General features: G+C 36.0%; 1 protein-coding gene across 1 annotated transcript; it reads right to left on the bottom strand.

Annotated features, from left to right (window-relative positions):
* Positions 1-5,485: 5,485 nt before the first annotated feature.
* Positions 5,486-9,408, bottom strand: LOC131156509 (GDSL esterase/lipase At5g33370-like). Its single transcript, XM_058110241.1, has 6 exons — positions 8,820-9,408; positions 8,470-8,746; positions 8,194-8,321; positions 6,867-7,109; positions 6,040-6,292; positions 5,486-5,919 (listed from the first exon to the last, which is right to left on the bottom strand). Exons 2-6 carry the CDS (start codon positions 8,729-8,731, stop codon positions 5,687-5,689), a joined length of 1,119 nt encoding a protein of 372 aa, XP_057966224.1. The 5' UTR covers positions 8,732-8,746; positions 8,820-9,408; the 3' UTR covers positions 5,486-5,686.
* Positions 9,409-12,676: the final 3,268 nt, after the last annotated feature.

Below are 12,676 nucleotides of genomic sequence, written 5' to 3' on the forward strand. Positions count from 1 at the left end.
TTTTCCTTACTGAGAGGTGTCTCACCCCTGTTGTACGTACATTTTTACAGGTCCTTCGAGTAATCGGAACTAGCATCTTGATGTAGGGAGCGTAGTGGCCGGTGTACTGCGTTTAGTGCTTGAGTAAGTGCTAGGACTGTATCTTTGGTGGGTTGCCATTTTGAGATGTATTTGGGCACTCGTTTGTACGTTTTGATAGAGCCATGTTCTGCTCTTGTATAGACTCTTGTATGGTACTGTATATGTTGTTATAGAATGACCTTTTTCCATTGCGTATATGATTGTGATTGGATATGTTTAGGGTGCCTGGGAACCCCACGGGGTCGGACCCTCATTCATTGTACTGTATCTTGGGATGTTTTATCAGATACAGAGACATGTTAGGTTACATTTTCACCTCTGGGTCCCATTTCGGGATTCCGGGCGTGACAATGCGTTCCTGCAGATGCTCATATCAGGAGAGTTATCTTGGAGGAGGCTCACAGATCCCTATGCACCGTGCATCCAGGTAGTACTAAAATGTATCAGGATCTACGAGAATCCTTCTAGTGGAGCGGCATGAAGCAGGAGATTGTTGAATTCATAAAACAGTGCTTGACATGCCAGCAGATAAAAGCTTAGCACTAGAGACCCGCGGGGTAGTTGCAGCCACTCTACATATCTGAGTAGAAATGGGATCATGTCTCTATGCATTTTGTAACAGGGCTATCGCCAGCACGACAGGGACAAAACGCTATATGGGTGGTCGTAGATCAGCTGATGAAGACTGCTTACTTTATCCCTATCAAAGTTAACTACTTTATGGACAAATTGGCAAGATTATATATTGAAGAGATAGTGCGCTCACATGGTGTGCTAGTATCCATAGTCTCAAACCGAGACCCCTGATTTATATCTTGATTTTGGAAGACTTTTTAGGAGGCTATGAGATCACAGTTAGCATTCAACACAAATTTTCATCCTCAGAATGATGAGCAGACAGAGAGTATGATTTAGATACTTAAGGATATGCTGCGAACTTGTGTGTTAGATTTTGGAGGTAGCTAGACCCAGTATCTGCCGCTGGTTGAGTTTGCATATAATAACAGCTATTAGGCCAACATTGGGATGACACCGTACGAGGCTTTATATCGTAGGAGGTGCCATTCTCCTTTATACTGGGATGAAGTGGGAGAAAGGCGAGTATTGAGACTAGAGTTAGTGCAACAGGCGTGTGATAAAGTCTGGCTTATTAAAGAAAGAATCAGTACAGTTTAGAGTCGGTAGAAAAGTTATGCAGATACACGCCGCTAGGAGTTAGAATTTGATTTGGGAGATCGAGTATTCTTGAGGATAGCTCCACTAAGAGGAGTTATGAGGTTTGGGGAGAAGAGTAAGCTGAGCACTAGGTACATTGGTCTGTTCGATATACTTGAAAGAGTGGGGTCAGTTGCCTACAAGATAGTTTTACCACCAGCTCTATCCAAAATACACGACATGTTTCATGTTTCTATGCTGAGGAAATATGTTCCAGACCTATCCCACATGATCAGTTATACAGAGATAAAGCTTAGAGATTCATTGGCGTATGAGGAAGCCCTAGTGCAGATCTTGGACATGAAGGAACAGGAATTGCGCACCAAGAAAATTCAGTTAGTAAAAGTCCTGTGGAGGATTCATGCCATAGAGGAAGCTTCGTGGGAGCTTGAGGAAGAAATCAGACAAAAATACCCACACCTATTTAGTGGGATATAGTAGGATTTAGTACTGTTTAGATAACGATAGTTTTATTTTATTCAGTATAGAACGATGGATGTATAATTGTATTTTAGGTTATAAGGTAGTTAGTGTTTTGGTTTTGGGAGAGTTTTTCTTGTATGGGTATACTTGTAATCTCCCAGAGCTGCTTATGTAACCACGGTATTCCTTCGCCATAAGTGAGGGTAATTAATAAAATAAGTAGCCCGTTTTTCCTCAATGGATAGTGTTCAATACAGATAGAAAATTTCGATGACGAAATTTTATAAGGAGGGGAGAATGTAGTAACCCAGATAATTATAGGAATTAAATAATTAAGAAAAGAGAGAGAGAAGAGACATTTTTCAAGGGGGGTTCAGCAGGGTCTCGTCGACGAACAGTCTTCTTGGGCTCGTCAACGTGGGCACATGTCTCGTTGACGAGAGTTTACCGAGGGGTTATTTTCGGGGCTTGAAACTCATCAACGAGGGTTAGGAGTTCATCGATGAACTCCCTTCTTGGACTCGTTGACGAGGTGTCGTGGCTTATCAACGAGGCCATGTGGACAACACTCTATTTATAACCCAAAACTGATTTTCAGCGGAAAAAATTCATTTTACCCATTTCTCTCTCTCTTTCTCTAACTTGGTTTCTCTGCCTTCTCTCTACGATTTCGGCCCTGATTCTCCGTGGTTCGACGATCAGAAGCCACCACGATGATCCTAGGGAGATTCTCTACAACATAGCCGGAGCAGAAATTCAATTTGGGAAGTTTGGGAATCATCCCAAAATCAGGGTAAGTGAATTTTTAGGTAATTCCGGTATTACCAATTTTATTTGAGCTTGGATTTTGTGTTGTGAGGGTATATGCTGGTGTTTTGTGGAATAAAATTAAGGTATCATATTTTTAGGGTTAGAGTGTTTTTAGGACCTTGCAGGCATGGGTTGAGAACCCTAGCGGATATTTTTCCAGTAGTCCAAGTATATTAAAGTTTAAGAAATTGTGAATAGGCTAGTTTAGGAAATGTGAGTGGATAATTTTATGGGGAAATTAAGTGATTCATCGAGAAATCTGTATAAATTATTGCAGGATTTTGAGATTGGTACACTGAGGGTGTGACGGTAGAGTTGGAGGCAAGCCTCATAGCCGATTAGGTAAGGGAAATATGCTATGCTAGGAAATTCAGGAATTTTATCAGTAAAATATGGTATTTGTTTAACAGGGTATGGAATACTGTTTATATAGTTTTATGGATTTCAAAACATGTGTTTAATTAGTTGTGTGACCTGAGTAGATATTTGTTTAGTATAATACCATGACTTATCAAAATTTATGCACTGAAATATGTATTATCAAATTTTACAGAATTATAAATTACAGTGTATATATATATAGAGAGAGACAAATAATTTACAAACAAATATTTTACAGATAGATATTTTACAGCATTTACAGAATTCCATAATTTCCAAAACCATAATGCATAGACATTACAAATTATTTAGTCAAATATTTTAGTCAAATGTTACAGTTATTTCAGTCAGATATTTCCGTATTTAAGGTCAGATTTATAGTGTTATCATTATTTTGAAATCATGATGAAACAATAAGATAATACTTATATACAACATTAGACCCTAATGAATTAGATCAGTTATCAGCCAAGTACGGTACCGTTGCTATTTTGAATCAGTTTTCCAGCTACCGTGCCATGGAGTTTGTGTCAGCGCCGGGCTGAGGAATTGGTGGAGTTCAGTTTTCCAATTACCGTGCCACGGAGTTTGTGTTAGGGCCGGGACTGAGGAGTAGTAAAGATTAAATCAGGATATACAAGTTTCGAGGTTATTATCACAATTATTATTTTTTAAATATATAGATTTACAGAAGAACAACATATATATATATATATATATATATATATATATATATATATATATATATACATGTGTTATATTCTTATCAATATGGTTAAATCGAAAACTCAGATAATCCAATTATATTTTTAAGTCATGTAGGTGTGCGTTACACAATATTTACATGATATTTCAGTTCAGTTATTTATTAGTAAATTATTTATGTAGCTCAATTGCCACACACAAGTAATAACATATTTCCTCTTACTGAGCGTTGTTTCATCCTAGTAATTTAATATTTTTCAGGTGATCTAATTAGGTGAGCGGATCAGGCTCGCAGATAGAGAGGGCAAGTTCACTACCCTATTTATAGGGTAAGTTTTAATAGGAGGTTGTGTTTTGAGTAGTAACTAGGAGTTTGGGTATATAATACTGGGATGATTTGTATTTATGTGTTGGGGAACACCAGATTCTAGTATTGTAAATATGGACATATGTTTTTATATTTTCTAGTGCTTAGGTGTGTAATATGAGTAGGGTTCCCTCAGTGCTAAATTGGAGCTAGGGAGGTTGTAGCAGATAATTCAAGGGTATCAAAGCAAATAGGTATGGAAAAAAAATGGTAAAATTTTTAGGTCGTTACACTTTTATTTAAATGAGATATGCTGCACGTCTATGTTCATACTTATAGCTTAATCATTTTTCATATACGCTATTATATCGAATGAGATATGATATGTGATGAATTGGCGTAAATGTTTAAATTAGTCGAAATGTTTTTAAAACCCAATTCATCCCCCCTCTTGGGATCACACCAATTCCAACAGACACCTACAATTAAAGTTTTTGAGAACTTTTTTTATTTGCGATCAAAATGAAGGTGGATTAGGGCATACTACAAAAGTTTGTCATTTACAATTTCAATGCATTTAATATCTCGAGTCAGTAAGTCTAACCTATTCACTAAATTCATGCATAGTCTATGGTTACTAGGAGCATTACATTGACCTGAGGCAATATAAATCAACCAAATACAACAAAAATTTCTAACATATTAATGTTTTTATATTTTTTAAAGTTGGCAATAGGTATGTATCATCAAAAGATGTCTAAAAAAATGTTTTTATTAGGTCTATTGTTTATGCAAATGCCTATGAATAAATTTATTATTGATTTTTTTTTGCGCACTCCTGTGTACATACACAATGGTTGTATGTGTACACGTGTGTGAGTTTGATGGAATTAATCACTCTAGTCACATTTTGAAATTTTGATTGGAAGTATATGTAGAAGGTTCTATGTGTCAGATATATTTTGGTCAAATTGTCCAAATACAAAAAAAATTCTAATCTAATACTGTTTTTTTAAAATATTTAGTTGACAATATGAATGTATCATTAAAAGATGCCTAAAAAAACATTATATTAGATTTATTTTTAGTGCATTTTTTTTTTTTTTACATTTTTGGCATTAATTTACTTTTATTTGACATTGTGTGAAATCATTCAAGTAATTTTGTGTGTAAATATTGGCATCAATATTTTCCTCTCTCGATCTTTGTTGCAAATGATGTGAGTAAAACTTTAGAGTTCAAATGTAAATCTTGATGACTATATCGTATTTTTTGTCACTATAATAAAAATCCAAAGCTCATTTTATCATGAAAAAACACTATTTATTGATTAAAGAGGAATTTAATTATTATTTTTTAATTTACCCATTTGATGTGATAAATGTTAGATTCATATTTAATATTTTAAATTAAAAGGCACGTGCTCCTCACACTAATAAATTTTAAAAAAACATACAGAAAATTTAAAATATTAGGATAAGCATGAAAAGGGGAAATTGAATGGCTTAAAATTTCCAAGCCCAACTCACCAGCCATGAAGAAGAAAAAAAAAAGCAAAGCATGTTGACACAACACAATGCTCCATTGATTATAAAATGCAGTAATAGAGAAGCAGACAAGACGGGAGGACCTCCCAGATTTCTATATTTGAGCCTATTTACCATTGTGTTTGGACTCTCATAAAAACCCTTCGGCCCCCACAATATAAAACAAATATCTTATGTACTGGTGCATTGGGTTATTTCGACGGACAGTTGTCGCAACTCAAGTGGTGGAGTCCATGGCCATGATGGTGCTCAGGTTCATGGGGCTCATATACTGGCGAGACCCAGAGAAGATCTGTTCCACGATGAACCGGTTTGCCCGTTCCGAGGGGTGGAAGGCGTCCCAAAATGCATAGACGTCCCTGTTAGGGCACAGGTTCGACAGAACTGTGCAAAGCCCAAGCCCATTGTACGTCCCCTGTCCGCAGCACGCCACCTTTGATGTCACAAACCCTGCACCCACAACTCAGTTAACCTAACGTAAGACTCGGACAGACAGAGTCAGAGAGATGGGCTTATGGGCCCAACCAGGGAGGTATCATGGGCTTATTATGGGCCGGGCTGGGAGCTTACCATATGCTTGTGGGTTGGAGATGAAGTCCATCTTCATTCGGTACGCGTTCGCAGCGGTGAAAACATTGGAGCCCAGCTCGCTGTTGAGCCCATTGATCATTTGAACGAGCAGCGGGTTGAATATGGAGGCAGCTCGTTGGAGCTCCGCTGAGCATTCGCCGTTCCTGCTCCTCGTCGCCAGTTCTGCTGGGACGCACCCCATCGGCCCCGTTCCCGTCACCAGAACCCTATGGGCCCCCAGCTCGTAAAGCCTCTGCAATGCAAGAGCATTTTCAGAAGGCCCATCCAAATAGGAAAATGGGCTTTAAAAAATGGGCCCATAAACAGCACTGTTAAAAAATGGCAGGGTGGACCTCTACTGATGAACTGATTGTATTTGTAGGACTACACGCCCCCGTGCAGTCGTACTTAGAATGTAGACACTGTGCCTGTTTGTACAGAGGGCCCACTTCACTTTATAAAAGGGCCTTTATTGAGCCCAAAACTGTTCGCCCGGTAGCAACGCCGTGATTGTCTCCCTGGCCCACCAAGTATGGGCTTGCAAGCTACCAATAATTATCTTAAAATACTTTCTTTTAATTATTCATAACTTTTTCAAAATACCGTTGTAATTATATTAAATTTATTTCTATAATTATTCATAATTAATTCAAAAGCATGCAACTATCCTTATATTATATAATTTTTTAAAACCTTTTTATTATTTTTTACATTTTTTTAAAAAATAATATAAAATTGGAGTGCGTGCCACGGCTAGTTAATAATAATAATAATTGCGATAATGTGAAAATAGGAAATATATTTTGAGATTTAAAATTTAGTTTTACCCTGAGGATGGAACGGTACTCGGAGATGAGGTATTTGCAGTAGTCGGGGAGAGCGAATTGGCGAGATCTGGCGGAGTAGGGGACGAGGTAGTAGTTGTTGACGAAGTCATTACCTCCCAGCGTGATGAGAACTAGGGCTCCGTTTACCAGCTGCTGGGTCCGGGCCGCCCCGATCAGCGCGCTCACCCGCTGCTGGTACTGCGCGAAGTACTCCAGCTGTTCGTATATTCTTATTATGTTTATCTGCCAATATACACATACATTAATATTATGCACCCCCCAAAAATCAGTATTAATTATATATATATATATGTTATTTTAAATTTTCGTTTACTATAAACTAATCTAAAAAAAAAAGAAAAAGAAAAGAATTCATGGGGAGCTTGGCCTGCGATATATATAGCTGGCAGATATCCCCACTTGCCTCATCACAAGGCAAGCCACATGAATGGAGTAATTTTGGAATATCGGGCCTGATTTGTTCGAAAGATTGGGTGATTTGAAAGAGATTAGGATTTGGCCTGACCCTTCATCACTGTTCTGGTGTGGTCCACATGGGGTACAAACACAGATCATACTGAGATCATTTCTGTTTCCACACGGAAGTATGTGTGCGTCATTTTCTTTTTATTTAACTAAAATATAAAAGAATGCAATAGATAATTGAGAAAAGTGGATTCACATGTTCATCTGTCGGAATAGAAATGACCCTAGCTAGCTATACCATTACTCGATGATGCTGTTAATATAATGCTGGTTAAGAGTAGTGTTGAAAATTATTTTGTATGTAAATTTGGAGGGGAATGGAAACAAGCTTTGGGATGAAAAATAGATAGTGTAATGATACTGGAGTATCAACTGCAAAAAAATGTCTTGTTTTAAATTTAAGGCTACAGCCAGGCCACAGACTTGTACGTGTATCGAGAGAGAGAGAGAGAGAGAGAGAGAGATGAAAATGAAATATTGGCAGCATTTGGTTCAATAATTCCAAGCTACGTTAAGAGGATACAGCTGGCCAGTACCAGCTGCTTCATGGATTTAGCTGGAAATTAGAATGAGCCATAAAAGCTAGTTTGCAAGTTGAGAGTGAAGAACGGGTTATTAGTTGAAGATCACATGCATGCATGTCAATTGTCAAATCGTAACAATTAATGAAACCACTCCATGCATGCAATAAATTTAATAGAGAACTTTTTTTAACTCCCTCAATTTATTTTATGTAAAAGAGGACGTGCAATGTATATAATTTATAAATATATTTATGCATTTATTTATAATCTTGATGATTGACGAGGTTAATGGAGGTGGTGGTAGTAGTAGTACTGACAAACTGAACTCCGGTATCGTTAAGGATGCCGATGCCGGCGGAAGCAAAGTTGGCGCCGACGAGAAGTTTCTGACCGTTGAGCTCAGGACTTAGATATGGCAATGTGAACTCCGATCCAATTCTTTCACCTGATAAATATATATATATATATATATATATATATATATATCAACAATTCAAATAATTACTTTAAAACAAATGGGTCGATCGATGTTAGTTAATTTTCTGTGCGCGCGTAGAGGGATAGATAGATAGATAAAGAGTGAGAGAGAGAACTGATAATGTCGGGGATGTTGAGGCCGTTGGAGAAGCGGCCGGTGGGGCGATGGGTAGGATAGTCGATGCCGTAGGGAGGGGAGTCGGCGCGGGCGGTGGTGGCTAAGTAGTTGTTGTTGCCGCTGTCCACCAGTGAATCCCCGAACACGAAGAATGCCCTTGCTGCCTCCACTCCTTCTGGTACTACTAACACAGCTGCAATTGTCGCCATTACCATTACTGCCGCCGGAAGTCGCACCCCATTAACTCCGCTCATCCTCATCCTCAATACCCTACCCTACAATTACAAACAGCCCTTATAAAATTTATACGTTTAGTTAATAAGCACGCCTACTCTGGATAAACCGTACCTCTTTAGATCTCTCTTAGTTCTCTCTCACTCTCTCTCTCTCTCTCTCTCGATCGCTCTGAGAGTATATGATTAAACTAAGGGGCCTGCGGAAAACTAGGGGGAGAGGGGGTTTATAAAGGGTTTAAAGGTGGGGGGGTGTGGGGGTGGTCGCATTGGTTGGGAGTAATAAATGGCCTTTCTTTTTGGCATAAGATGGGGGCAGATAGACAGGCAGATAGATAAAGAGAGAGAAACAGTACTGATATGTGTGAAAAAGTATTGCTCCAATTAAAACCAGGACCTCTTGATCTCTCTCTCTCCTTCGCAGGGGGGAAATTTAATCAATTGAATTAATAAAAAGTAATTAATAAAGAACCTTAAAAAATAATAAAGAACTAATTCTAAAGCACAGTTGGATCCGAGCGGAAGCAAAGAAGAAGAAGAAAAAAAAAGTATCACAAAGTGAAACCGCCATCAGTATCAGTATTTGCGCTTTTTTATAAAAGAAGAAGAAGAAGAAGAAGAAGAAGACAGGATGGGGATTAAGGGGGCTGGTACCTCCAACCTAATCCAGAGGAATATTCACCCAAAACCAAACCCCTCCCACCCCCCCCCCCCCCAATCCCAATCACTTATTTAATGTATGCTTTTCTTGTATTTATTCACCGCCTACGTATTAAATTTTGTGAACCAATCACATACGTCTTCTCTCCCATTCCAAAATTAATTTCAATCTGTACCTAAATTTATCAATAATGTCATTTTTTAGAGCTTCAAATTTATTTCATTAAAATAAATTTGTGTGAATTTTAGATATATATATATATATATGTTATAAAATTAATTAAATTGTTTTTCCATTTAAATTCGTATAAATTTATACGCATACAATTCATATTTTTTAAACACAATTTAACCGTTTTGACGTGAATTTGTACACTAGCTACTGGCTACTGACTTCCCATAAAAAACAAAAACAGTGCTTATTATTCAATTCAAATCCCAAATGAATTAAGAAATCAGCTGAGAAGTGAGAAACAAACAAATGGACTTAACTGACACATTAAGTCTCTGAGTCCAGCAGTAATACTCCACTTTTTAACCGACTCATCAAGTCTCTGAGTCCAGCAGTAATACTCCACTTCCCCATTCAATGCCCCTATAATGGATTCTACCCTCTGCTTCATTATTTGATAAAAAAAAAAATCTAATGTCATAAAATATAGGTGAATGTCTCCCATGTCAACTATGAATCTACCCCATATACTAATAGAGTGTATGTCATCCCATCTTTCTCCCTTAGATTTCCCCCTAAATAAATATTTAGATATCCATATTATCCTATAAAAGGGTACCCTCCCCTTCTCATTTAGGACACACATTTGATGCTTTTATACAAGTAGACATATAATAAGGATGAGAGAAGTGGAGAGATAAAGCGAAGAGAAGTGATATTTTTGTACAAACCTGATTCCAAATCATCTTGTAATTCCACTTGTGATAGTGAAGTTTTAACCTCATCCGCCGGTGGAGTAGGTATAGTCGAACCACGTAAAATTTCTGTCTCGACTTCATTTATTTTTCTGCTCATCTCTATTTATTTAATTATTAATTTCTGCATCATTTTATAATATGTTATCAGTACGAGACTCTAACCAATTAAGTTATTTCTTTAATTCTTATTTAATTTATTCATTTCTTGTAAGCTTTACTTCACAAGAATATAATATTCTACATAAGAGAATTTGTTTTTTTTAGAGTACCAATTTTCAGAAGAGATGGTAAGATAGTTTTCATGAAGAGGCTATATATTTAAATCTTCTGTATATATATTTAATCTCCCGAAGAGACAGACCTCATAAAAAGGCAATATATTTAATATCTCGTCTACATATTTAATCTCCCGAAGAGATAGACCTCTTGAAGAGACTATATATCTAATATTAACAAGAGATGGTAAATATTTATCTCCCGAAGAAAGTATATTTTTAACCTCTCGAAGAGATGTTCAAATTGACCTCCTGAAGAGGTGAAACGTTTATCCTCCAAATGATATAATATATTTAACCTCCGGAATTTTATTATCCAATTTAATATTGTAAATTGGAAAACTCTTGAAGGGTACAAATTGAGAAAAATAAAACAATGTTCCTGAAGAAACATATCTAAGTAACCCCGGAAGGGTCAAAATAATATAATATTATTGTCGCAGTTTTATTTCAGCTTTTATATTCTGTTTTTACAAATTGTCTTATAATTATTGTTAATTTATTTACATGTCAAACATAAGTAAAATTAAATTTGTTCTACTTGACATCGAAAGACAATAGTTATATATCGTATATTCTTGACGTCAAAATCCATCTAAATGCATTGAATTTGGAAAATACTATTTTAGATAAAAATACTGCATTCTTGTAGGATCGCATAAAAGCCATGTTCTTCCTCATGCATGTACGTATGATGGTGTGTGGAAGGTGCATGGATTGAGCAGCTTATTAAGAAAATATTATATATTTATTATATATATAATCATGCATGGGCTCAAACTTATTCGCCTCCTTTATTTTATATTTACCTCCCCATGTAATTAATAATTCTTCTCTCTCATAATTGTTATCTCTCGAATTAGAGGAATAATTAAAGACTGAATACATCACTATTAAAAATCCACTTATCGTATGAAAATTTTTTAAAAGATATATTTGATCATCAGATTTTACCAAAAGCTCAATATGAATAGTTGCACCTGAAGTTGCAAGATTTTAAAATAATCAGTAAATATAATTCAGTTCTACATAAAATTAGTTTGAAACTAAAACTATGTGATGAAAATATTACCGACAAAGACATACTTGAAAATACATTTGCTACTTTTCATCCCACTAATATGCTCCTGCAACGGCAATATAAGGATAGGAAATTTAGTAAATTTTCTGAATTCATATCATATCTTTTTGTTGCTTTGCAAAATAAATGAGCTTTTGATAAAATATTACCAAACTCATCAAACTGGTTTGATCCTATTCCCTGAAGTGAATATGAAAACACTTTGTGGTCGAGGATGTAACGACCCAAAAAAAATAATTATTAATTAAAAAAATTATTATTAATAATTAATTATTTATTATTAAGAAAATTAATTAAATTAGGAAATTTAAGGATTTTGGGTATATATGTATACTTAATTACATATAAGGATAAATTTTATATATATATACATATGTATATAAAAGTATATATATAAGTATATAAAAGTATAAGTAAGGATAAAGGAAAGAAAAAAAAAAGAAAAAAAAAAAGAAACAAAGAAAACTTAGTGCTTAAGGTTTTGAACAAAGCACGAAAGGAAAGAATAAAAAAAAAAAAAAGAAGCTTCACACCGCAGAACAAAGGAAGAAAGAAGGAAAAAAAAAAACTCTCTTAGCTTACGCTCTCCACTCCTCCTCTATCTACGATTTTGCGGCGGATTCTTGCCCAATTGAAAATCCGAAAATACCACTAGACTCCATTTTCTGCCACCGATATATCTACTAAATTGGATTTGTTGTAGGAGTAACATGGGCATATCTCCTGAGGTAAGTCAAATTCTCATTCTTATCTCAATTTTTCTTAAATTTTAAGTCAAATTGACGATCAAACACCACCATGAGAATCTAGGGATGATTCTCTACAAATCTAACGGAGCGAATTTCTCGTGGGATCGTTGTAGGAATAGGTCCAAAACTGGAATAAATGAGTTATTTAGAAATTAATTGGTATTTAATTATTGTAATTGGGGAAAGGTTTAAATAATATTTTATTGGGATTGATTTGATTGAATCAAGGTTCGGGTGAGCGCTGCGTATAATCTTGGAAGCCCTGCAGGCATGGTGT

This window comes from Malania oleifera, chromosome 5, assembly GCF_029873635.1.
Source record: "Malania oleifera isolate guangnan ecotype guangnan chromosome 5, ASM2987363v1, whole genome shotgun sequence".
NCBI lineage: Eukaryota > Viridiplantae > Streptophyta > Magnoliopsida > Santalales > Ximeniaceae > Malania > Malania oleifera.

What these genes read in the sequence shown, in the direction of transcription:
- LOC131156509 (XM_058110241.1), bottom strand. Translation starts at nt 8,731, where the DNA reads ATGAGGATGAGCGGAGTTAATGGGGTGCGACTTCCGGCGGCAGTAATG. An exon ending in ACGATACCGGAGTTCAGTTT is followed by an intron (nt 7,110 to 8,193) that starts GTCAGTACTACT and finishes GTATATTGGCAG; the next exon opens with ATAAACATAATAAGAATATA. An exon ending in CTCCAACCCACAAGCATATG is followed by an intron (nt 5,920 to 6,039) that starts GTAAGCTCCCAG and finishes TTGTGGGTGCAG; the next exon opens with GGTTTGTGACATCAAAGGTG.